Below are 27,632 nucleotides of genomic sequence, written 5' to 3'. Positions count from 1 at the left end.
TCCCAGTTTTCCGAGCATACAACTGTTCAAGCTTAATCCAAAGGGTCCGAGCATGTGTCTCTCCAATAATATGGTTCAACACATTATCGTCAACCCACTGCCTAATATATCCACAGACTTGTCTATGCAACAAAGTCCAATCATCATCAGACTTATCATTAGGCTTTTCTGTACCAAAAACTGGTTGATGAAAATTTTTGACATAAAGCAAATCTTCCATCTTTGACTTCCACAAATCATAATTAGGACCATTAAGAGTGATCATCCTACTAGTATTAGTATTAGCTTCCATTGTTCACAGAATCACAAGCCCAGAAAAATACCAACAAGCTCTGATACCAGTATGAAAGAGCCTAGCAGCGGAAACGACAACAATGTCCAACACAAGAACAATATGGAAGCACTCACAACACAATATGGCAGCAACTATAACAAGCAAATATAGCAAGTAAAGCAATAAGAAGAACACACCGAGATTTTAACGTGGAAAACCCCCTCAACGTGAGAGGTAAAAACCACGGGTCGTCCAGACCAATGAAATAACTCCACTATAATCAAATGAGGTACAAGAGAGTCTCAAACAAAGCACAAAAAAATGTGCAAATAACCAGCCAAAACATCAATGCACCAAAGCTCACAAATAATAGGCAAGAAGATGAAATATACCCAAAAAACAGATCTGATGTCGAAGCCAATTTCTCCCTCTGCAGACCTCCAATTAAAATCTCCACCGTTCAGAATGAAGAACAAGATGTGAAAAATCTACAGTTCAAATTTCACGTCGATCCAATGGTGAAAGAATGAGAAACTGCTGTTCCAAAATTTCTTCTCTGTGTAAAAACGGGAAACCTAATTTCTCTCTTGCGAAACCAATTTCTCCTACTGCAAGCCTCCAATCAACATCTCCACCGATCAGAATGAAGAACAAGATGATAGGAATATGCAGTTTAAATTTCAAGCCGATCCAACGGTGAACAACTGAGAAACTGCCATTTGAAATTTACTGCTTTGGGCAAAACCGGGAATTCTGTTTTTCCCTCTTCTCTCTCACTTGGTGGCTATTCTCTCTCTCTCAAAAAACCTCAAAAAACTAAATTAGGGTTGTGACACTAGGGTGAAAGAATACACCCCCAAAATGTTGGGCTTGGGCCTCACAAAGGAGAGAAAAACCCAACAAAAATGAGATCTAATTGCCAAAACATTTACAAAATTAACGGTAATCATAATCATATTCCCAAAACCATGTGACTCAATCCATACAAGAAACTTCCATTACCATTCTTTATATATATTTTGACACCCCTATAATTAATAATTATAACGTGAGGAATTCATTCATATAATACCTACTATTATTCCATCTTGCCAATTATTGCATGTAAGTCAATTATATATGTACATATACATGAACGAAGCTATATAAGTATATGCCTTATGAGTAATAATCATCCAATCCAATTCAAGTTATAATCTATATAAACCACTCCAACACATTTCAAATCCCACAGTCACAAACACAAGCGTTCTCCAAATTCAAAAAGCCACAAAAATTTTTCAATGGCACCTCTTAATATTCATATTAAAGATGTAGTATTTGTCACACCATCTAAGGCCACTCCTTCCTCAATTCTTTCTCTATCAACACTTGATAACATTCCTGACCACAATAGCCTATGTCAAACCATTCATGTTTACAAATCATCACAAAATCATGGTGCTTACACAAATGACCAAATTGACCCTAACCCTATTAATGTGATCAAGGAAGCACTCTCAAAGGCTTTGTTCTATTACTACCCTCTTGCTGGTAGGCTTGTGAAACATGTTGATGGGAAGTTTAGAGTTCATTGCAATCCCAACATTGGAGTTCCATTTGTGGAGGCAATTGCTAATTGCAATCTTTCTTCTCTTCATTACCTTGATGGTAGTGATACACAAGTTGCAAAACTCTTTGCCTTTGATCTTCCTTCACAAGATGAAGAAAGTGTGAAACAATATCCTTTAGGGTTCAAGGTGACAAAATTCTTTTGCGGCGGATTTGTCCTTGGCATGGCAGTTTCACATGTTGTCATAGATGGATGTGGAGCATCTCAATTCTTAAGAGCTATAATTGAATTTGCAAGTGGAAGAAATGAGGCTTCAGTAAAGCCTGTTTGGGAAAGAGAAAGGCTAATTGGGTCATTTACAAACACTCCATTGCCAAGTCCCATGGATGGTCCCTCGGTCGCGAGTTCACCATATCTTCCCTCCAAAAAAGCACTTGTGCATGAATGTTTTAAGGTGGATGATGAGAACATAAGAAGACTCAAGATGAGTTTGATCAAAGAATTTGACAACAATATTATTGAAACCACAAAAGAAAACATCATCATCACAAGTTTTGAATCACTAGCTGCTTATGTTTGGAGATCAAGAGTTAGAGCCCTAAAACTTAGCTATGATGGGAAAACAATGCTTAGTGTGATAGTGGGAATTAGAAGGCACTTGCTAGATCCTCCTTTGCCAGAAGGGTATTATGGGAATGCAATTGTGGATGCAAATGTGGTGCTAAAGGTGAAGGAACTCAATGAGAAGCCACTCTCACAAGTTGTGAAGCACATCAAAGAGAGCAAGAAGGTTGCTTTTACAAAGGAATATATTAGAAACTCAATTAACACTTTTGAGTCAACGGTTGAGGATTTTGATGTGGAAGGTAGTGGTGCATTCATGAGTTTGACTGATTGGAAACATTTAGGGTTCTTGGAAAAATTGGATTTTAGAGGGAATGTGTTGGTGAATGCACTACCTGCTCCATGCAACATGTTTGGGTCAGTTGGATTGTGCATTTTTGCACCTCTTAGTAACATTGATTCATCAATGAAAGGAGGAGTTAGGGTTTTTGTGTCACTCCCCAATGATGCCATGCCCAAGTTTAGGGAGGAGATGGAAGCACTTAGGTTTATTAATTAATATAAACCATAGGATGGTAATAATAACTATAATTATATGTATTTGCCGCTAAACACAGTTTAGCAGTGATTATTCCAACAATTATAAAAAATCGTCGCTAAAATTTATCGGCGTCTTTACTATCAGCAGTTGACCAACTGTTGTAAAATGTTTAACAGTAATCAAAAAATTGCTGCCATCCAAAATTTTAATTACCGCCATTTGGCGTGTTTGTTGTAGTGTGATAAATACTTTAATAATAATGTATTCACATAAAAATTGCATTAAAATTATTAGATGAATTGATATCATAATATAAGTATCTACCATATATCAAAAGATGGAGTACTATATGGATTATATCTGTTCATCTGTTTATTTCTATAATTTCTATTTGAATAATGTGAAACAAGATTTGATTCTACGATGTGCTTAAATATTATTTTTATGATACTGATGATTTCTTTTGAATAAAAATTTGATTTGTCTAGTATTTATTAATAGTTGTTTAGACAGTATATATATCATTGACCATGCATGCATGGATTGCACAATTATTGAAATGAGACATTTTTAGAACTTCTTTATTATTTTATTTTATTTTTGGTAGATGGATGATATTATTTTCCCCCTAATAATTAGTATACTAGTCTGTCTTTTTTTTAAATAAAGTATCATTTGTATTTTTAATATTTGAAATAAGTTTTATTTGTATTCCTAATATTTAAATCATCCTATTTATATTTCTAATGTTTATAAAAATAATTTAATGTTATTTTGCCATTAATTATACTAATAGATCAAGAGAATATAATTTAAATACTTTAATATTATTCTGCATAATTTAAATAAGTATAATTTGTATTCCTCACGTGTCACGCGATGCCTGGCCTAGCTTCGTCGCGTCGTCTCATCTTGCTATCTGAACTCGATCTGTTAAAATAAATGACAAGTTTTTTTTTTTTTAGTTTTTCAACATTGATGAAACAGGTTTAAGTATATGATCATTTTTTTATATAATGGTTTATAAACTGATTAAGAAAAAATATACCACTGATTAAATACTTATTTCTTAAATTGATTTAATTTTTGAATTTTTTAGTAAGTCGTGTTTGTACCCAGATATTAATGAGTAGATTGTTTCCTATTCTTTATCCTCATAAATATATATTCTATGCTTTTTGATGACGATGAGGAACAATTTGAAAAGGATAGTATTAAAAATGTGACTAAAAATTATGAAAAATATGTAATATCATCAAATGGTGGTTTGGAACAAGGGAATGTCAAGGATGATAAATCACGTTCATCAGATGCTCGACTTAATGTCTCTAAGAAAAATGATTAAGAAATAGACAAGAAGAATTTGGCAGGGAGAATGCTGGATGATGATGAGGTTATAGGAGATGAAATTGATGATGGAATTCTAATAGAAGAAGAGTTGAATAACAAAGGTAATGGGAGCAAGCAATGGCCGTGTGAAACAGGATAGATAAGTAAATTCACAATTTATTAACGTTTTTTAGATGTTTTATATTTATAGGGATTAAATTTAAAAAAATTATATAATATAAGAATTTAATTAATATATATATTTAATTAAAAATTTGATATAATTAAATTTTTACCAAACACAAAAACTACTCAACTATACCATAGTGTATTTTTATTATTGTTAAAAACTATTACAAGAAGAGAAATATCAAGTAATATAAAATAAAATAGAATTATATACTACACAATACAAAATAAAAGCCACTTTTTTATGTTGATTATATTAAAAATATTATTTATACACTGAAAGTAGTTATTAAAATTAATCATCGTGTATTCATATATAAATATATATATTATTTAATTTATTTTTAATATGTATTTTATATTTTAATATATATTTTATATTAAACTAATTTTGATGACTAATTTTAATATACACATAGCATAATTATTATTATATAGATCTACTAGAAACAAAAGCGGAACTATCTATAAAAAAAGAGACAATCGCCATCTAATTTTAATTTTTTATATATAAATTATATATAAATTTTATTAGTTTAATTCTCTTTAAAATTTTATTTTAATTTTATTTTATTATATAAATATTTTTAACCCTTTTTTAATATTTTATCTAACTCTGCCGTTACTAGAAGTCTATGAATCCGATCCTTCATTGATTCAATAACTATAATTCAATTTTCTTCCTGAAATCTTGGGAAGTACTTTAATTTCTTCCTTGGATGGGACTAGAAGCAACACACAAATTAAAGGGAGTGGTCAATTACATGTTAATTATTCTCTGTCCCCACTTCAACGGTTTCATCTACCAAACTTTATGCGTATGACCCACAATCTTTTTGATGAACCTAAACAGTAGAGGTCTAATGCTAGAGCATTACAATCCCTGACTCTAACTCGACCACACTCAAACTATTGATCCTTGGAAAGCACTCAAGAGAATATTAAGATATATATAAAAAAATTGAGATAATGTGAATAAGAGAAAATTATTTATGACTCAAATCAAGCAAATTAAAAAAAAAATTGTTTAAAAAAAATTGTTAAAAAATATAATTATTTATATTGTTTTATCTTTATGATGTTCAATTTTTCACTCAATTTAAAAGTGGTATATATATATATATAAAAAAAATAATATCGATCGTTAAGGTTATTAACTACTATAATAATAATGTTACAAAGACAAAAAAAAATAAAAACTTATTTATTTAATATTTATTAATTATTATAATAATTAATAAATATTAAATAAAATAAATTTTAACTGATTTTGGGTAAGTTTTTTTTTTATTACCCAACATTTCTACATAGTTGTAAGGATGCTATTGTTTCGGATACTACAATTTATTCAATATACAATTCAATTCACAAATCTTACTACTTCTCCTTTCTATAATTCAGTTCTTCAAACATATTAACAAGGGCTATGCTTGTAGTCTGTCATAATTGATTAATTGTCATAGAGATATAAGAGATACGTGTCATGCATATTAAGGATAATTTAATGTCACACGCCTGAATCTATAATAATTAAGTGCTAAAATATATAACTGATAAACTGCAATTTTATAATTAAAAAAATAATATTCACAAGAGTGATGATGACCAATAACCCTACTTGTTTTAAATAATTAATTAAGTTGCAGATAATAAGAATTATAGGGTGTAATTTAATACTTTAAAACTAATTTGAGAAAAGTCTTATAGAGGAATTGCTATTTAGACTTCCCCAATTCTAAATCCGCAAATTGTGATGCAACATAATATGAGAGATTTTTTTTTTTAAATAGAGAAATTTGAATTTACGATCTCTTAAGTAAATATAAAAAAATTATGTCATTTTAGTTATAATTCATTAGCAATATAATACAAACTTATCTCTTCTTGAGTTATATAATTTATATTCAAACCCAACTTTACATATTTAAATTTTAATCCTTCCACTTTCTTTTAGAATTTATTTGGTTGGAGAGAAGCTGAGTGAAATATATAAGAGTTAAAGAGGAAAGAGAAATTATAAATTTTATGTGTAATTTATCACTAATTTATAAAAGAAGGTTTTCAAAAAATTTTTTCTCTTCCACTTTATTTTTCCTCTATTTCTCTGTAAAGAAACAAAGTTTAGCGTAAATTGTGAAGCTCAAATCTCTTAAAAGAATATGCATGTAACCTCATTAACTATATAAATGTTATTTATATTTATTAGATATATAATTATTTATATATTTTTATTTAAAAAATAATTTTTTAAAATAAATAATTTTATGATATAGTATCATAATATAATATCCAAAAAATCTGAAATTTGATCATTATTTAAAAAAAATTAAATACAAAACAAATAAAAAATTATTCATGCTTCAAAGCTTAAAAAAAGACTCGAGTAAATGTTTTAAAAAAAATAATTTTGTGATCATGTTAAAGATGGAGAAATAGATATATATTACTATATTAAAGAGGGTTTAACTTTTATGGTAATTTAGAATCAGGATCCAGGTGATTTAGTGGTTCATTTATAAACAAATATATTTTTTTTCTTTATAAAGTTCTAAAAATATTAAAATAAAAATTAAAAAACAAACAAATACACCCTAAATGGGTCAATTTGAGATTTTCAAACAGAACAGCTATAACTAATTTTATCGATCCGAATGCATTCACCTTAGCTTCTTTGTTTCTTTCTCCGATGCAGCATTTTTTTTAAACATTATGATTCCATACCAAATGAAAAAAGCTACTTCAGTCTCTTTCGACTGTGTGTATGTATATATGATAATGACTCATTACCAAAAATACAATGAGAGTGACTTTTTAATTAGATTTCATGTGATGATGCTGCAGTATCATTTTAATTTAGAGGAGCTATTAAAATCATGTGTATGTCTTGATCATTAGACTTGAGTGAGTAATGATCAAGCAACATTTGCTGTTGTCACATTATATACGCAACTCAGTTGGTTGATGAATGGTTGTTATCAAGGGAGTATGTGTAGTTTTTTTTTTTTTTTTTTTTTTTTTTTTTTTTTTTTTTTTTTTTACAATTTTGAATATAGAAAGTGTTGCTGGAACATTCTCTTGTGAAAAGAGTATATCCAATACCATTGAATGCTTAATATGGAAGTGTACGTACGTTTGATCTCATAAGTAGTAATAAAGGCCAAATATTTAAAAAAAAAAAAAAAAGTAAAATACTAAAAATGTCATCAAATTGCTGGTAAAAATTCTATCTAAATGTTGCTGTTTGTCATGAAACTAATCTTTTTAAAGTTTAAATTGATAAAAGGAAGTAATATGAATGGTTATATTTTTACATATACTCTCTCAAGTAAGTTTTTTTTTGAGTTTGATTGAATTTTATATAGGTTTTTTTCTGTTTTATTTTTTTTTATATTATTTTTTCGAACATAAAATTTTGATATCATGTTATAAAATTAATTTTTTTAAAAGTTTAAGTTAATAAAAAAAATATAAAAATATAAATGAGAAAAATATAAATGAGATAATTTAACAATTTCTTTTATCAGTTATATATTTGAAACGAAGAAGACGCAACTAGATTATATAAAAAGAACACAATAACAAAGATGAGAAAAAGAAAGGAAACATTCAAATCTAATTATTTGAGTCATCATTCTTCTTTTACTCAATTGAATTTATAATTCATATCAAATTTTCTCCTTAGAAAAGCCATGAAGTAAATTCCAATTATGTTTTTTGTGTCTTGATGTAACAAGCTCTGGTATAGAGTTTATTCATAACATTTAAAATTCTAATTTGAATTTTGTTTTAGTGTTTGTGACTAAGTAGTGTTGAGTCAGTTTAGCATTTAGAAATTTGGGATTAAAACTTCATTTGTTTTGAGATTAAATTCTAGAGGACTAATAATTTTAGTGATTAAAAAAATAAAATTTTTTTTGTATTAGTTTAAATATAAAGTAAAATAAAAGAAACGTATTAGTCACCTAATACTTTTTTGTATTTGTTTATCTACAAATGGTTTTTTTTGGGAGCTAATTATATATCAATTTGATATCCAAAATATTCAAGCGCTAATAAAAAAATTTTTAAAAGATGTTATTGATAAAATAATTTCTGCATGTTTTAAAAATATGATAAAAATAATCAATAAATATTATATTTTTTGTAAGTGTTAATTGTTTTTATTTAGCAAACAACTCATCTATTTGATTCAAATTTTTAGGACAATATATATTTGAATAAATATCTAAAAGCTACACAAAAAAATTCAGAAAAAATTTTGATCTCTACATTTTTTTCAACATAATGCGGTCATTCATAATAAAATATTTTTTTAAAAAATTCACTTGACATAAAATTATTAAAATTTAAAGATAAAAAATTTATTTTTTTAGTAATGATTACAGAAAAATTATATCAAAATCTTATTTCTAAAGTTCTTTTTTAAAATATATATTTAATATTTAGTTTGTTTTATCTTATTTTTAAATTTTGAGAGCTTATTTGTGTTAATATTTTTTAGAGTTATTTTTGTTAGCAATGCGAACTTTCACATATCATTTCGGTAATTTACTCTTCTTTTTTGTGATGATAGAAGGTTAATTTTGTGAAATAGTTGACCATAAGATTTTTAAAAAAATTTCATATCCAAAATGAAAAGTAAATGTTACCCATTTATTAATGGGTAATGCTAGGTAAACAAAAAAAAACAGTCAGAACTTATCTTATTTAACATTTATTAATTGTCGCAACAATTAATAAATGCTAAAAAAGACAAATTATGATTATTTTTGGCTGATTTTCTTTGGTTACCAAACATTTTCGTTTATTAATATACAAGCAATATATTCATTTAACGTACCAACATTTAACGTTGTCGTTATCTGTGTTTTAAGCTTCTGATTTTAGAATAAACTTAAAAGGTTTGAAATGTAATATAAATGGACTAAAGTTTATATTTTAAGTATTCCTTTTTTTACAATTAATTAACTTCATTCATCAACAGCAGATTAGCATTATTAATTAATTCAAGGACAACTGGACCAAAGAGATAATTATCACAGACTTATCATATGAACGAAGAAACAATACATTTTCCATAAAATAATTAAAGTGTTAGGGATTTTCTATAACCAAGACAAGGGAAAGATAAAGGAAAACATAGCATATATAATATATAAATGAAAATTCAACTATTTATAACATAACCATGACATTTACATTCAATAATTTTCAAGATCATATATATATAATTTTGTCCATCTTATATCCTGACCTTATCTATTATTATTGTTGGATGGTCTTATCATGTATTTCAATAATTATTAGATGAAAATAATTTAATCTAAACAAAACAAAATGCACATACATATGATCACAAATATGAAGCATAGGGCGGCATGTATTGATCTATATAAGTTCTATTCCCATATATTTCAAATGACACAAACACAAAAAATAATAACAATCTCTAAATCCATCAAAGCCACATTTTCCCATCATGGCACCTCTCATTGTGGATATGAAAGATGTTGTATTTATCAAACCATCTAAGTCTACACCTTCCTCTATTCTTTCTCTATCTACACTTGATCATAGACCTGACCTTAATATGTTATGCCATATCATTCAAGTTTACAAATCACAAAAACATGATGCTTACCCGAATGACCAAATTGACCCTAACCTTATTAATGTGATCAAAAAATCACTCTCAATGGCCTTGTTCTATTACTACCCTCTTGCTGGGAAGATAGTCAAACATGATGATGGGAAGTTTAGAGTTCATTGCAATTCCAATGATAGTGTTCCATTTATAGAAGCAATTGCTAATTGCAATCTTTCTTCTCTTCATTACCTTGATGGTATTGATGACATGGAAGTTGCAAAACAATTGGCCTTTGAGCTTCCTTCACAAGATGATGAAAGTGGACATCATTACCCTTTAGGGTTCAAGGTGACCAAATTTCTATGTGGAGGATTCACAATTGGAATTGGGGTCTCACATGTTGTATGTGATGGATTTGGAGTCTCTCAATTTCTTCATGCCATAATTGAGTTAGCAAGAGGAAGAAGTGAGCCATCAATAAAGCCTGTTTGGGAAAGGGAGAGGTTGATGGGGTCAATTACCGAAATGCCCTTGCCGAGTCCTATGGATGATGCCTCGGCCGCCGTTTCACCATATCTTCCGACCACAACACTCGTGCATGAATGCTTTAAGGTGGATGGAGAGAGTATAAGAAGACTCAAAATGAGATTGATAAAAGAATTTACTAATCACAATAATATTAAGACTATGAAAGAAATTTTCACAAATTTTGAGTCACTCACTGCTTATATTTGGAGGTCAAGGGCTAGAGCCTTGAAACTAAACCATGATGGGAAAACTATGCTAGGCATATTAGTTGGGGCGAGAAGACATTTGGATCCACCTTTGCCTGAAGGGTATTATGGGAATGCAATTGTGGATGCAAATGTTGTCCTTTCAGTTAAAGAACTCATGGAGAAACCTCTCTCACAAGTTGTGAAGCACATCAAAGAGATCAAGAAAGTTGCTTTTACTAGAAACTATATCACGGATTCAATCAACACTTTGGTGACAAAAGAACAAGATTTTAATGTGGAAGGTATTGGTGCATATTTTAATGTGACCGATTGGAAACATTTGGGTTTCTTGGAAAACATGGATTTTGGAGGGAATGTTCTAATGAATTCGTTACCAGCACCATGCAACATGTTTGCCGCGGTGGATTTGTGCATTTTTGCACCTCCTAGTAAGTTGGATTCATCAATGAAAGATGAAGGAGTTAGGGTTTTTGTGTCTCTCCCTAATGCTGCCATGCCCAAATTCAGGGAGGAGATGGAAGCTCTTAGTCTTCTTAATAGCATTTGAACCCTATAATATATTTTAGGAATGCATGCAACATATATGGATATGTAAGATCTGTTAATCATGTTTGTTTCTTCTTTAAGTCTTTTTGTTTATGTTTATTACGTGGAATAAGACATGGTTGTGCTGTGGTTATTGTGTTTGATGTTTATGATAATTTCTTTCAATAAAAATAAAATTTTGTATTTATTTATGGTGTTTATTTCGACGATGAATCGATACAATAAAAACATAAACAAATAATAAAATAAACATGTGAATTTTATTATTCACGTCAGTATTTAACTTTTTTAAAAAAAATATAAAAGATATCAATACCTTTATTAAAACACCCTTATAATTTAACAAAAATTAAAATATATTTTTATTTAATTTTATAAAAAAATCTAAATATCTTTTTTTGTATTGGACAAAACTAATTATTTAAATTAATTAAAGTTTAAAATTCAATTAACTTTAATCTTATAATTTTAATTTTAAATAATTTAAAAATAAAACAAGAACACATTAATTATTCATCCACACTAAAAACAATTATTTCAATCAGAATTGATGCTTTTCATAAATCCTAATCTCTCATAGTCATTTATACAAATAAAAGAAAAACACAACTAAAAAACTTTTAAAAAAATTAAAGAAATTCTTCATCTTTTGGGTTTTCTCACTTACCCTTCACCCTCTTAAAAAATGTCTCTCTCACTCTCAATTCTTCGACTCAAACTCTCTCTTCTCTCTCACGACCACTAGCCCACTAGAGTCTCTCTCGATCTCACTCGAGTCTCGTCTCCTTCACACTCGCCTGCATCTCGTCGTTCGTCTCGTCTTGTTGCTGGCGTTTCAACATCTCCCGGCCTTCTTTGGGCTCCTTGTCGGCTCGTCATCTTCTGGTTTTGTTTCGGGTCCTCGCCGTCACCAAGTCGCAGTGGACCGTTGGTGATTTCCTGTATCATTACTTTTCCTGTTCTGTCTTTTCTAAATTTTTCTTCTTCCTGTATTTTAAAATGATATTGAATTGCTAATCAATTAATTTGTCTTATTGCTGATCTAAATGTTACTGTAAATAATGAGTAAAGTGCTATTATCAATTTACATTAAATTTCTTAACAATTTTGCATATGTGAATTGCTCAAAACTACTTCTTTTAGTATTTATTTTACGTGTTCTGATTCTAGATTTTTGGTCACTTATCCGTCTAAAGTTAGAGTAGGCTATTGAAGACTTTATAATTCTTAATCCATAACTAGTACTTTCAATTCAATCATTCCTAAAATGCATCATATTTGGGATTAGTTTGTTGAATTTTGGTTGTCATCATGTTTTAGATGATTGGCTCCCCATATATATATCCTTTGGAATCTTTTGAGAAGTTGTGAAGCTGTAGCTAAAGAGATACAAAGTTATTGTTCTTGATGTTCTCTTGTTGTTTGAGGTCAAAATAGACAAGTACACAAAACCAATTATAATTGTGTGAATTGATCCTGAGACACAGAAAAAGAGACTCATAGAAAAAGACAAATCAAATGAGGAGGATGCTAAGAACAGGATCAATGCTCAAATGCCACTTGATTTGAAGAGGAGTAAAGCAGATATGGTGACAGATAATACTAGATCACTTGATGACTTGAATGAATAATTTCAGAAGATTCTAATTGAAGTGTCAAAACCCTTGACATGGACTTAGTTTTGGCTTTCAAGAAATGGAGCCTCGATCATACTTGCTTCACTGACTTCGTGTGTTATTTTGTGTATAAAAGCACTTTTATAGTCATTTGTGTTTCTTCAGAAGATTAAATTTAAATTTGTAATTTAACATTTTAAAAAATAAATTTAGCTGTCAAGTACTGCTATTTTTTGTGTGGCTGTTTGATTAATTTATAATTATGATGAAGTTGACCACTATTTTAACATTGATAGTAATGAGAAGGTGAATCTTGGATATGAAATATTCATAATTGAAGTCATTGTTAACTTTTGCTAAAACCTGCCTGAACCATTAGGTTTTCATTAAGATATCATCGTATGTTAATATAGATGTTTTTGTTCTCATGTTTAATTTTATGGCTATACTAAACTATTTTTACCAAAAGACTACGTATCTCCAAATATTATATTTCAAGTGATTATCACTTTTTAAGTGGAGTCCTGCACATTAGTTATGATCCATTGCTCTTTTTGCTAGATAAACCAGTAATAATTTTTGCAAATTTTTCTTTCACCTTTTTATTTATCTTTGATAGCCATGCATTAACTAGCTAGCGAAAAATTATGTGCTTAGCTGTCACAAGAACAACCTGATTATCAGGTCCATGCTCAGCCTGGAAATCATAAATTATGTGTATAGGATATGAGTAATGTAGAAAGATAGCGCAAGATATCTGGAAATAAGAGTATATTAAAAAACTCATTGAACAATTAATTATAAACTCAGTTTAAAACAAGTTTAGACCAGAATGCATCCAAATTACAATTTCTAACTAAGAGTTATGGTCATGAGTTATGGTCACCATGTATTCATTGGGCAGTGAGATTTATGTTACCGTTAACCACAAAATAAGACAAATCAAGACATTCAACTAATATAATAGGGATATGAAGTTCAAGCATTTAGACCGATCAGGGGATGAGTTTCACCATATCTATCATGAATTATTAATTTTGTTAGAAGAGTTCTGATGATAAATTAGCCACCTTAGGACAAGTTTCTGTTCTCCAAGCCATTCTAGAGATGGCCTATAATGGAAACTAATTCAATATTAGTATTAGTCTAATTCAGGATAATAAATGCAATGTAGATACATAAACAAAAAATATACATATGAGCATGATATATTCAAATTATGTAGGCAGAAAAACTTTTGATTATCATGTTTCAAACTTGAGCGCCTCTAGCTTTAAGAATGTGAGTCACCCCGGCTTTTTTTGCGCAATAGACAATACAACACTTCCTGCACAAAAGTGTTGGTTAGAAGAAGAAAAACCTAATTATTATACTTTTCCGTCATAAAAAAAATACCTTGCATATGTTGCCATCTTGAGTTGGAGGTGCTGCAAGAACAATAGTTTTAAATCCGACAATTTGTGCAGGCTGTAAATAAGGGTGAGCATGCACGGGTCGGTTTGGTTTGGATTTAAGGTAAAAATAGAATCGAACCGATTAAAATATAATTGGTTCGATTTGGTTTGGATTTGTATTTTTTTGTGCATGTATTCAAACTAAACCAAACCGATTAACAATAGATTGGTCTGGTTCGGGTGATTGGGTACCCGATGATTTTGAAATTCATAAAAAATCAATTTTTTATCTTAAAAATTCAACAAGTACAATAAACATGTAACATCAATATAAATAATCTAAAGATGTTAAACACTAAATATATTAAAAACTAAACTCATTAAAATCCAAACGTATTAATAGTAAATAATCTCATTAAAAGCCACTAAAAGCCATATATATTTTTTATTTTTTATTTAATTAATATATAATCAGGTTCACAGGTTGGTTCAGATTTCGCACTTCCAGAACCGATACCCAAACCAATCACTAACAAATGAAAACTATAGGAAACCAAAGAATTGTAGGAGCTAGTAAAATATCAGTTCAACTTACAACTACAAGCATCAAACCTGTTGAAGGAAACACAGCAGTTCCCCTAGAACATAAAGACTCACGAAATTAATACTTCTTACAACTCTCTTGCATTGGACTCCCTGAGATATTTAACAAAACTCAAGACTCTCACAAATAATAATCGGCAAAACAAAGTCAAGAAGGAGCAAGCATGGAAGCATGATAATGGAAAGATACAAAGTACGTCTACAAAATCGATATCACTTAAAAGATTAAATGCAAGACACTAATCAAGAAAAAGGATTCATCAAAAGTATTCTATGATTTCTATCCAATCGATTTATCTAGTACTATTTACTATTACTCCTAAATGTACATGAAGCTATTTAACATGTAATTTGACAAAACCAAACTATGCCACAAATTGTACATAGCCATAGTAAGAATTTGCCTAAGGTAAGTCAGAAGCGTAGAATCAGCATTGACATACTTTCATGTTCTTAACGCTTCTCTCAGGTGACTTTTGAGCAGCATGAAATGCATATATATTGCCAAAGGAAACATCAAAAGCTTCCTTAATATGAGGATCAAGCTACAAAAGACAAAAAAACAAGGATATGTTAGCATCAAAACCAGCATCACATGTCCACTAAAATAAAACTTGCAACAATCAAACACACCACAGGGGAAGCGGTAATTCAGGGACTCACCAACGGTCTACGACGATTTGGTGACGGCGAGGACCTGAAACCAGAAGACGACGAGTGACGACGAGGAGCCCAGTGAATGCTGGAAGACGTTGAAATGCTGGCAAAGAGATGAGACGAATGACAAGATGCCAGTAAGTGTGAAGGAGACGAGACTCGAGTGAGACCGAGAGAGACTCTAGTGGGCTAGTGGTAGTGAGAGAGAAAAGAGAGTTTGAGTTGGAGAATTGAAGGTGAGAGAGACGTTCTTTGAAAGGGTGAAAGGGAGGTGAGAAAATCTAAAAGATGAAGAACTCCTTTAATTTTTTTAAAAGTTTTTTAATTGTGTTTTTACTTTATTTGTATAAATGATTCTAAGAGATTAGGGTTTATAAGAAGCATCAATCCTTATTGAAATAATTGTTTTTAGTACGGATGAATAATTAAATGTGTTCTTGTTTTATTTTTAAATTATTTAAAGTTAAAATTATAAAATTAAAGTTAGTTGAATTTTAAATTTTGATTAATTTAAATTGTTAGTTTTGTCCAACATGAAAAAAAAGATATTTAAGTATTTTTATAAAATTAAATAAAAATATATTTTTTATTTTTATTAAATTATAAGAATATTTTAGTAAAAATATTGATATTATATATATATTTTTATAAAAAAATAAATACTGACATGGATAATATAATTCACGTATTGTTTTATTGTTTATTTATGTTTTTATTGTATCAATATGTATAAATTTATCATCGTATCAAAGTAAATACTTTTATTTATTATTTAAAAATAATTACCACAAATGTATATCCATCTTGCACAATTGTTAGGAGCAATGTATTTTTATATTTGTCATATAAATGAATCTCATCAATACTAATAAGTAACCTGCAATATTTAAAAGTCTCAATACAAGAAAAAAATATAAAAAAGACAATGAAAATACACTGTAGAATTAAATACCTAATCTCCAACACTAAAAAAAGTTTTTAGCATTGCAATATTGCCAGCTATGATTGACTGCACATCAAAAATTTATTGTGACAACTTGTTGTAAGACTCCTTCTAATTTTTATAAATTTGTGCTACTGTTTTTTGTATTGCCAATTAAACTACTTTATAACTAGGTCTAAAATTATAACTCGCCTTTATTGTATTTTGCAAGACCTTTCTCATAACAGCAATAACGACCTTAATCAGTAAAAAGATGAAAGTACAGATCACGTAATAATTAAATTGTTTGTGATTATTAGATGTTTATATTGCCAAACATGTGTAAAGTCCATTATAACTCCTGCGTGTAATTCTCTATCAAAATGTGATCTACTGAATTAATCGATTGCAATCTTTTTCAAATTCTTTTTCTTTTTCAAATTCTTTTTACTTGCCATTATAATTTATGTGATCTGACTCCATCATTCTATATATATATATATATATATTCAATTTCACATACAGTGTCTCTTCACCCTAATCACAACTTACTTTTTACTTTGGAAGGATTACCCAATTTGAAATTTTGCTAGAGCGTTTATATCGTGCAAGCCTTGAACCCCCCAAAAGAATGTACTCAAAGTTTGTTGTTATCACCTCCAAGTTTATAGCGAAAAAGTGCAACAAGTATTATTGTGTACTGAAATTTGATAAACCCTGCTGTACAACTAGATTGCTCCTTGTCATCGCCATTGTCCTACCTATTATGGTAGGCTCATCGCCTAAATCATCCTTTCACATTGTATTTTCAATTGGATCTGGTCCTTTGTCTTTCACATTAGTAGAAATCATATAAGGAGAACCTGCCATTGCAACCGCAAGCTCATGAAACGAACAATTATCTACCAAAACACAACCATCTCATCGTCACAATTTAAATTAATCACAAAAGATGGAGATGCCACCAATGCCAGTACCAGTCTAACTACAGGCATCAAACTCGAATAATTTGGGAGCTGTCTCCCAAAACTGGCAATAACCTTCTCAAGTTTTGTATACAACTCATGGGTACTGGGTAGTTTTCATCTCCGAAAAATTTTATGATAATAAAACAGAATTTGCATATCTTTATCGCATCCTATTACAAGTGAATAATTTCTTCACTCGCATGGTTCCATACCCTACAAGCTTCTGTTGTATTCTGGTTTGACCATAAACAAACTTACTTGATGGACAGATAAAAATACTCATAGGATCTTTCTTAGTAAAATTTGTACCCTCTCTTTTGTTTTTCTTAAATTTTTCTTTGTGGTCTACAAGAACTAAAAAATTTTTGTCACTAGATATTGTATTTGGCCATTTTGGATGACAATCATATTCAACCAGTATTTATACACCAAAATCATTTCTCATAAACCATTGCACCTTCTCACAGATTTGTCATTCTTTATAAATCACTGTTTTGTACCATGGTTTATGATTTGTTGAAGATTTTTTGTAAATCGTGACAAGGTACCATGATTTATGTTGTTTTTCGCTTTCAATTTAAATTGTGTGGCAGGGTTCAATGGTTCACATACAAATACAAATGTAGAATTCACTGCATTCTCCTATAGTTTAGATAGATTTAGTTTATGAGCAACAAGTAATCATTTTGAAAAAGTCATGATTCATTTTAAACTCTCTTTGTTTATTTATACAATTTGTCTAATTTATCAATTATCTCATCATAGGTTATAGGACTCAGGTTGTTACTCTCGGCTAGAACAGTGACTTTTGTTTTTTATTCTTTTGTGAGGCTTCTAAGGACTTTTTTCATTAGAGTTTGTTCAATGTATATTAAGCCCATAGTATCAAGGCTATTGATAATGATTGAGAATCTCTCAAACATTTTATCAATGCTTTCTCCATCTTTCACGTAAACATCTCGTACTCTTTTTGCAGCATATCAATCCTTATTTTTTTGACTTGTTTGGTACCTTCATGTGTTACCTGGAGTTTCTCTCAGATTTCTTTGGTCATCTTACATCTAGACACATTTCGGTACTCCTCAAATATAATAGCACAGTGTAGCAAGTTAATAACTTTAGCATTCAGCTCCACCTTTTTTTTTTCATCATCATTCTATTCGGCCTCCTCTTTTGGAGTCACCACTCCATCAGCACTTATTTTTGTGGAAATTTTAGGACCATTCACCACTATCTTTCATATGTTGTAGTCTATAAATTGAATGAAAATTCGCATCCTCTCTTTCCAGTAATCGTAGTTCCTTTTGTCAAAGAAGGGAGGCCTGTTGTTTGACTGGCCTTCTGTTAGAGTATAGGCCAGTGTGGTTATGTCCAAGTTGTTTGTCATTGGACTTTTGATCCAAGTTGTGAATTTTGATTCTTGAGATATTGGCTCTTGATACCGATTGAAGGTTGCAGAAGGCTTACAGAAAGGAGAGTTTGAATCTATGGCCTTCTTTTACTTTATTTGATTAAGCCTTAAAACCAGATCCCAAATTCGATTTCTGTTTGAATAGCGTAGTAGAGTATTCATGAGACAATTTGGTTTTGTCTCATAAAAATAAAAAAATAGAATAGAAGTAGAGAAGAAGAAGTTGACACAGTCATATATCCTGGTTCAGTTGTCTTGTGCAATACAACCTACATCCAGTCTCCACTACAACATTGGTGAAATTTTTACTATAGTCAAAGTATTACATACACCAATTTCCTAGGACTCAACCTGATCCTATCTGGGCACATAAGTTTCAACCTAAACTTGACTTAGTTATGCTAATATACCTAAACTTAATGCACTAAGTGCTTACCCAACTTAGCAAGGGGCACCTATCAGGTACAGGATACAAGGCAGAAAATACAACCAAAAGAAATCTGAAATCACTCTTGACTTTTTTCTCAAGTGTTTCTCTCAGCTTTTTTTTTTTCACTCTATGGCTTTTTTCTCAATGCCACTATTTCTTACCTTTTACCTCTCAAAGAAAAGAAAGAAAAATATACATTGAAACTGAAATACAAAATTGTAAATCATGAAGGAAATGATAAATAACAGCATTAACATTATGAACTGAAGGCAATAACAGAACTCAAGACTTTGTTCTTCATCTTATCGGAGTGCTCCCTTTAGTGTAGGTGCAATGCTTCCAAGACTTCAAACTCAGTAGTGAAATTTCACACACAACTCTCAATTCGGGCTCTTTCTCCTCTTTTCTTCAACTAGATTCATTTTCCCTTTTGTACTTTATTCTGAGTCACGGCTAGAGTTCTTTCAGAGTCAACTTCTTGGACTTTGAGCTTTCAAAAATCATCTCTTTTCTTTTTTCAATCAACCCCAAAAATTAGGGATTTTGAGATTGATCTTAACACCGTAACAGATACAACAGTAGCACCAATCAACTTTTTTAATGAGCTTATCAACATTCAAGCCATTAGATTTGTACTTTGTCCCAAGAAACATTTTTTACTATTGATATATAAAAGGAATGTTCAACCACCATTTTCTTTAATTTTTTCAAAATGATATTACAGAGAATAGGAGAAGAAATGAAGAAATCAACTTGCATATAAAAGGAAATTATTTACCTTTAACCTCTGACTTAGCTTAATATGTCTTTGACCAGTGTGATTTGACAACGTTTTTTAGTTAACCTTTTTCTTTCTTTTTTCTCTGGTATATGAACTAAAGGAAGAAGCTTTCTTTCTCTTTCTCTCTCGTTTAACTTTCAAATATTTATTCGCTTGTAAGCATGCTGAAACTTAACTTTATTGAAAGTTTTTCTTTGTTTCAATATTTATTGAGTTTGGTTATGGATGTAATATTTATTTAGCTCATTTGATTTTTTTGTTTCATTTTTTTGGGCTCCTTCAGTAAAATGTTTAGGCCTGTAATACTAAATGGACCAATCAAATCAAATTGAGTATTTAACTCAATAAATCAATATTTGTTATCATCATTAGATTAATTATATTCTTAACTCAACATAAATATTTAATATTTAATATTCTAATTTTAAGTTTAAAGTATTTGAAATAACAAAAATATATTTTAAAAAATTATAAAATAAAATGTATTTTTTTAAAAAAGAATTATACACCAAACTCTTTATATATATCTTTTTATATAATAAAAGAATACTCATATATTTCATTAAATTTCTTTTGGTGTCATATTTCATTAAATTTTAAAACCGCCTTACTTTTCTCTCTAATTAAAATTTGAAAAAAATGCTTAAACCAAGATTTAAGCATTAATTAATCATTATCATATTTGTTTTAAAATAATTCTTTATTTTTAAATATTACATACATGATTGAGTATGGATCTTTATTTTTATCATGTTTTAAATATTTCTTTCTCTATTATATTAATATTTATTTATTTTTTGTTATTATTCTAATCATATTATTGAGTATGGATATAAATAAAAAATAAATTATCTGTGCCGAAATGAAAACTTTGAATTGGAAATAAAATTATCAATCAATAGTGAAAGTTCGAACCAAAATGTATGTTAATAACCAATTTATTACTATCTATTTCTAATGGCATCTATTGTTAAATGGTGGGTACTCCCATGAAGATATTATAATTGTCTTCATGTGATGATTTTTCTTTTTGACCCTTAGATGATGGAGTGTAGGGTTAGATTTTGATATGTTATAAAAGTGTTGTTTTTATTTGAAGTGTGGCCAAATCAATAAATCACACTTTTATACAAAGCATCTTCATAAAAAGATGTTTTTTGCATCTTCATTTGAGTAGCTCCCTTGTTAAATTGACCCACATATTGCTAGTTGCACACGTGGAATGGTTTAGTCCTAGAAGGTGACATTTTCGATTGCAGCAGCCGTGTAAAATGTTATTTTATTTTGTTGCATTTTCGCTGGCACGCACTATCAGAAAAAATGGGAGTTTAAATTTTTTACATTTATATTTGTACAGTTATTAAAAAAAATAATAAATTTAATTTTTATATTTTATATCTACAAAAATATCAATAAATATACAAATTGATAAATTTTATCAGAAATATTAAAAATTATTAAAATTTATTATTTTTTTATCATCACTTAATTATTAAATTTAATTTTTTAGTCTAATAATTTAATAATATATTTTATTTTATATTTTTAAATATTAATAATTAATTAATAATTAAAAATAATAAATTTTGATAATTTTTTAATATTTTTTAATTTTTATATCCTGATTTATACGAATAAATAAAAAATGTATTTAAATAAATAATACGGTGTCACCAAAAAAAAAAAAAATAATACGGCAGACATAGATAACCTAGCAGGTAGTTCCGATCCATAAGGTCCAAAGTCAACGCTTCAATGTCAAAACTCAAAACCAATTAATTTGCTTGTTCACATAACCAAAGGTAATCCAATAATTAAATCTAAAGGAGAAATGAGTCGTATCAAAATTTATTATTTTTAAATAATTTAATAATATTTTTTAAATATTAATAATTAATTAATAATATAAATAATAAATTTTGAAAATTTTTAATATTTTTTATTTAAAATTAAGTAATTTTAACTTTTAATTAATGTATTTTAATGTTTCAACAAAATAGATTGACTTGTCATGCACTTATAGGGAAAAATAAATATCAAATCAAGATATATATTTAAAAATATCACATTAAGAAACATTATGTGTGAGTTAGATTTTATTTGTTTTTATACATGGGATATTAAGACAAAGACATAAAAATATAAAATTGTATTTAATAGATAAGATTTAGATAAAAAAATATTGTATTTTAAAATATTAAATTAATATATTTTGTATTTTTTTTTAAAAAGAATGACACAAAAATATTAATAAAAGATATAATTTATTTTTTAATTTTTATTATTTTTGTTAATTTTTTATAATTATATTGTTTTCAAATTTTTTGAATAAAAAAATAAGAATAAATTAAATTTTTATAATTTGTTTTACTTTATTACTAAATAAAATACAAAAATACTAAGTTTTATATCTCTATCTTTTATATCTTATTTTCAGTGTATTATACTACTTTTAGAACCAAATGCAAATCTGCGTATCGATATTATGAGATTGTTTTGTTTTTAGGTTAAAATATCACTAATGTAACTTCAATCAATTTCTTTATTTTAGTAAGATATAATTATTTATGTATTTTTATTTATTACTTTAAATTTTAAAATAAATAATTTTATAACACTTCAATAATATAAATACAGAGTTTAATTTTTTTAGACAAAAAAGGTTTAATTGGTTAAGCATGTGGTTATTTAAATAAAAGGTTAAGTATATTTTTTGTTCTTAAAATTTAGCAAAAATTTTAAAAATATTCCTAAGTTTTATTTTTGTTTCAATTTTATTCCAAAAATTTTTTATTTGCATCGAATATATCTCCGATAGTTAAATTTTCAAAAAAAAAAAATAAGATCAATCTAACAAAAATACATGAAAATTATGTTTGATTTTTTGGTGACTTTTTTTTTGGTAATTATGTTTAATTTATTTATGTTAAAGGTTGTTCTTATGAAATTGTTATTAAATTGGACCTAAATTTTTTTAAAAATTTAATGGTCAAGAGTATTTTTAAAACAAAATAAAACTTAGAAGTATTTTTAAAATTTTTGTCAAATTTCAAGAATAAAAATATACTTTACCCTTAAATAAATTATTGCTCAGATGCTTATATTATTAGCTGACAAATAATAATAATAATAATAATAATAATAATAATAATAATAATAATAATAATAATAATACCTACATGTAGCATTTTTTGTCTAATAATATTTTATTATTAGTATTTATTAATTATATTAAAATAATATAATTTTAAATATAATAAATATATAATTAAAAATATTAAATTAAATAAAATAACCTTAGTTGTTGTACTTTTAACATTTTCAGCCGTCATCTATATTTTTTTAAGTTGAGTTTAGGATAAATTCAACAGTTCTGAAATGTAATATAACGGACTAAAGTTGATACTTTAAATAATTTTTTTAAGGTATCTAATTATCTATATATATTAACTTTATTCGTCGACTGCAGATTTACATTAATCATTAATTCAAGGACCACTGACGGACCAAAGAGATTATCACAGAGTTCTCACATATGAACGACATATATTGAATGAACATAATTTAATTCAAACCAAACGAAATGTATACTTACATATATAATCATAAATATAATCTTATACGGTATCTCTAACTTATTGATAAGTTAAAAATTAATCTAATTTATAATATATGAATCATAGGGCGGCTAGTATTGATCTATATAAGTTTCATTATTCTCGTATATTTCAGATACCACAAACACATTCAATAACAATCTCTAAATACATTATTAAAACCACATTTTTTCCATCATGGCACCTCTCATTGTTGAAATGAAGGACGTTGTATTTATCAAACCATCTAAGTCTACACCTTCCTCTATTCTCTCTCTATCTACACTTGATCATAGACCTGACCTTAATATGCTATACCATATCATTCAAGTTTACAAATCACAAAAACATTATGCTTACCCAAATGACCAAATTGACCCTAACCCTATTAATGTGATAAAAGAAGCACTCTCAAAGGCCTTGTTCTATTACTACCCTCTTGCCGGTAAGATAGTCAAACATGATGATGGGAAGTTTAGAATCCATTGCAATTCCAATGATAGAGGAGTTCCATTTATAGAAGCAATTGCTAATTGCAATCTCTCTTCTCTTAATTACCTTGATGGTGGTAGTAGTGATGACATGGAAATTTCAAAACAATTGGCCTTTCAGCTTCCTTCACTAGGTGATGAAAATGGCCACCAATACCCTTCAAGGTTCAAGGTGACCAAGTTTCTATGTGGGGGATTCACAATTGGGATTGGGGTCTCACATGTTTTATGTGATGGATTTGGATTATCTCAATTTCTTCATGCCTTAATCGAGTTAGCAAGAGGAAGAAGCGAGCCATCAATAAAACCTGTTTGGGAGAGGGAGAGGCTGATGGGGTCAATTAACGAAATGCCCTTGCCGAGTCCGATAAATAATGCCTCGGCCGCGGTTTCACCACATCTTCCGGTCACGACACTCGTGCATGAATGCTTTAAGGTGGATGGAGAGAGTATAAGAAGACTCAAAATGAGATTGATCAAAGAATATACTAGTCACAATAATATTAAGACTATGAAAGAAATTTTCACAAATTTTGAATCACTCACTGCTTATATTTGGAGGTCAAGGGCTAAAGCCTTGAAACTAAACCATGATGGAAAAACTTTGCTAGGTATAGTAGTTGGGGCGAGAAGACATTTGGATCCACCTTTGCCTGAAGGGTATTATGGGAATGCAATTGTGGATGCAAATGTTGTCCTTTCAGTTAAAGAACTCATGGAGAAACCACTCTCACAAGTTGTGAAGCACATCAAAGAGATCAAGAAAGTTGCTTTTACTAGAAACTATATCACGGATTCAATTAACACTTTGGTGACAAAAGAACAAGATTTTAATGTGGAAGGTATCGGTGCATATTTTAATGTGACCGATTGGAAACATTTGGGTTTCTTGGAAAACATGGATTTTGGGGGGAATGTTCTTGTGAATTTATTACCAGCACCATGCAACATGTTTGCCATGGTGGATTTGTGCATTTTTGCACCTCCTAGCAAGTTGGATTCATCAATGAAAGATGGAGGAGTTAGGATTTTTGTGTCTCTTCCTAATGATGCCATGCCCAAGTTCAGAGAGGAGATGGAAGCTCTTATACTTCTTAATAATATTTGAACCCAATAATATATCCTAGGAATCCATGCAACCTATGGATATACAATATCCCTTAATTTCATGTTTGTTTGTTTAATTTCTCTTTGCTTTTTTTTTTCTTCTTTTTTTTGGTACAAAAATCATGTTTGTTTCTTTATAAGTCTTTTTCTTTGTGTAAGATTTGGTTGTTTTGTGGTTGATGTGTATAATTTTTATCCATGGTAATTTTTTTTTTATTCATTTAGATAAAGATGTTAAAAATATTTTTTTAAAGTTGATTTTTAATAATTAAAATTTAATACATATAATCGATTAAATTGTGTTATTTTTATTAAAATTAGACAAGACAAATTAGTTTAGCCGAAAAACTAATAAATTAAATTTTGAATCAATCTAAACTAATATTTTTTTATAAAAAATAACTAAAATATCCCATATATATATATATATATATATATATATATATATATATATATATCAATTTTAAAAATTTTAAATTTCAACCCTTCGATGGCAGAAAAGAAAAAGGGTTAAGATTTAAGATTCTCAAAATTAATATAAAATAGGAGTATTTTATTTATTTTTATAATAGAAATATTGTAGTTATTTTTTATAAAAAAATAATATTAATTTAGATCAGTAAAAATTTTATTTCACTAATTTTTTGGTAAAATTAATTTGTCTAAACTAATTTTGACAAAAATAATATAATTTAATTGATTATATATTTTAAATTTTAATTATTAAAAAATATTTTTAAAAAAAATTAGTTGTCTTTATCTAAGTAACTCTTTTAATAAAAACAGAATTTTATAATATTCATTTATTGTTTAAAAAGAATGACCACAATGATCATGCATACATTGTTATATTTTTTATATCGTTAGTACAAACTCGAATTGATATATTAGAATAACTCCTTACATTTGCAAGGCCACTATATTCTATTCATTCATGTCAGTCTAATAATATTATTATAAAAGTAAAAAAAAAAAAACTTACAAAATCATTGTAGTACAAACCAGCAACCCTAAACTAGAATTAAAAAAATCAGAAGTCAGAACAAAGGATAAAAACCAGCAATCGTCAATTTTTATTTGGTTTGGATTGATTTTTAACACTTCTAGTAATTATACTCCTTCTTTTTTATGCCTTGTCCACTTTCTGCATTATTGATATAAAATTGTTGTGTTTTGTCGATTTTTAGCAAATCCATAATGGTTCGATATTTAATGGTTTGTGAGCGAAACCTATTTTTTTTGTGAGTATCAGTTTTATTTTGTATCAAAATTTATGCCTTTAACAGTGACAAAGTAGAAGGAACCAAACTTTGTAGAAATTCAAAGTGAACAATAAAATTTAAATGTTTTGAATAAAAAGAAAATCAAATTAAATAAAGAAAAAGTGTTTGAAAAAATAAAAGACAAATTGAAAGGTAAAAACTGGAAAGGATAAAAGTTGCTGAATTTAAAGGAATTGAAATCACATTGCAAAGAAGAAAAATTGCATGAAAAAAAAAATTTTAGGGAATTTAAATGAAAAGTAAAGACATGGAAGGAACTCTTCAAAGAAAAAGACTCTTGACTGACTCAGAAAGTCGCTGGAATGTGTGTGAATGTGGGTGTTTTCTCGAAAAAGATTCCAACCTTTATTCTTTCGATCTTTCACGTATTTATAGAAGTCTTCAATCAAATTCAGATATAACTTCCACTTGCGTTAATCCTTAAATAATTGTTTCCGCTCTCCTTGAGTGCTGTCTGTAACTGCCACTAACCATCTTCTCTTATTAACTTTTTCACTTCTTCGATTGCTTCACTCTTTCTTGATGAGTTATAGTCGATCAAAATCCTCTCCTTCATCGATTGACCATCTTCGATGAATCATATGTAGTTAATCTTTACTTTTTTTTTTACAACTAACAAATTGCTTTAGAGATTGAAATTTTTGTCTTCGATTCAATTTTCTGTCTACCATGTTCGACACCAGTAACCTCTTCTTGGATCAGCTGACCTCCGTCGAGTATGCCTCTTCGATTTTCACATTTGCGTCAATCGATTAATAGAGAGTACCTAACAGAGTACTTCGTTGACTCCAATCCAAAGTTAATTCTAACATGTATTTGGAGGTTCATCGATTCTAATATTTTGGCACTTGGCAATGATCAAAGTCTAACTTGTCGAACATTGGCTTGTCAAATACTTCAATAACATCTTTATCAAAATATTATTTTTGATATAACAAATGCCCCCTAAGTATTTATTTTTTCGACTAGAAGGAAGAAAATATAAATACTTACTATTATTTAATATTTTCGAGAGCAGTACCAGTCATTTTTTCATCTTCTTCCTCAAAATTTT

The 27,632-nt window shown here is 28.5% G+C and overlaps 3 protein-coding genes across 3 annotated transcripts; all 3 read left to right on the top strand.

Moving 5' to 3' along the window:
* Positions 1-1,469: 1,469 nt before the first annotated feature.
* LOC112695900 (tetrahydroanabasine acetyltransferase) lies at positions 1,470-2,958 on the top strand. Its single transcript, XM_025748792.3, has one exon. It carries the CDS (start codon positions 1,558-1,560, stop codon positions 2,947-2,949), a length of 1,392 nt encoding a protein of 463 aa, XP_025604577.1. The 5' UTR covers positions 1,470-1,557; the 3' UTR covers positions 2,950-2,958.
* Positions 2,959-9,848: 6,890 nt separating this feature from the next.
* On the top strand, positions 9,849-11,506 carry LOC112793458 (tetrahydroanabasine acetyltransferase). The gene has a single exon (XM_025836232.3). The coding sequence runs from the start codon at positions 9,929-9,931 to the stop codon at positions 11,318-11,320; it is 1,392 nt and encodes a 463-aa protein (XP_025692017.1). The 5' UTR covers positions 9,849-9,928; the 3' UTR covers positions 11,321-11,506.
* A 12,356-nt stretch (positions 11,507-23,862) lies between these two features.
* Positions 23,863-25,508, top strand: LOC112796337 (tetrahydroanabasine acetyltransferase-like). The gene has a single exon (XM_025838762.3). It carries the CDS (start codon positions 23,896-23,898, stop codon positions 25,294-25,296), a length of 1,401 nt encoding a protein of 466 aa, XP_025694547.3. The 5' UTR covers positions 23,863-23,895; the 3' UTR covers positions 25,297-25,508.
* Positions 25,509-27,632: the final 2,124 nt, after the last annotated feature.

This window comes from Arachis hypogaea, chromosome 1, assembly GCF_003086295.3.
Source record: "Arachis hypogaea cultivar Tifrunner chromosome 1, arahy.Tifrunner.gnm2.J5K5, whole genome shotgun sequence".
Taxonomy (NCBI): Eukaryota; Viridiplantae; Streptophyta; class Magnoliopsida; order Fabales; family Fabaceae; genus Arachis; species Arachis hypogaea.
The sequence above is the reverse complement of the archived record's forward strand: the minus strand, read 5'-3'. Positions and strand labels throughout refer to the sequence as shown.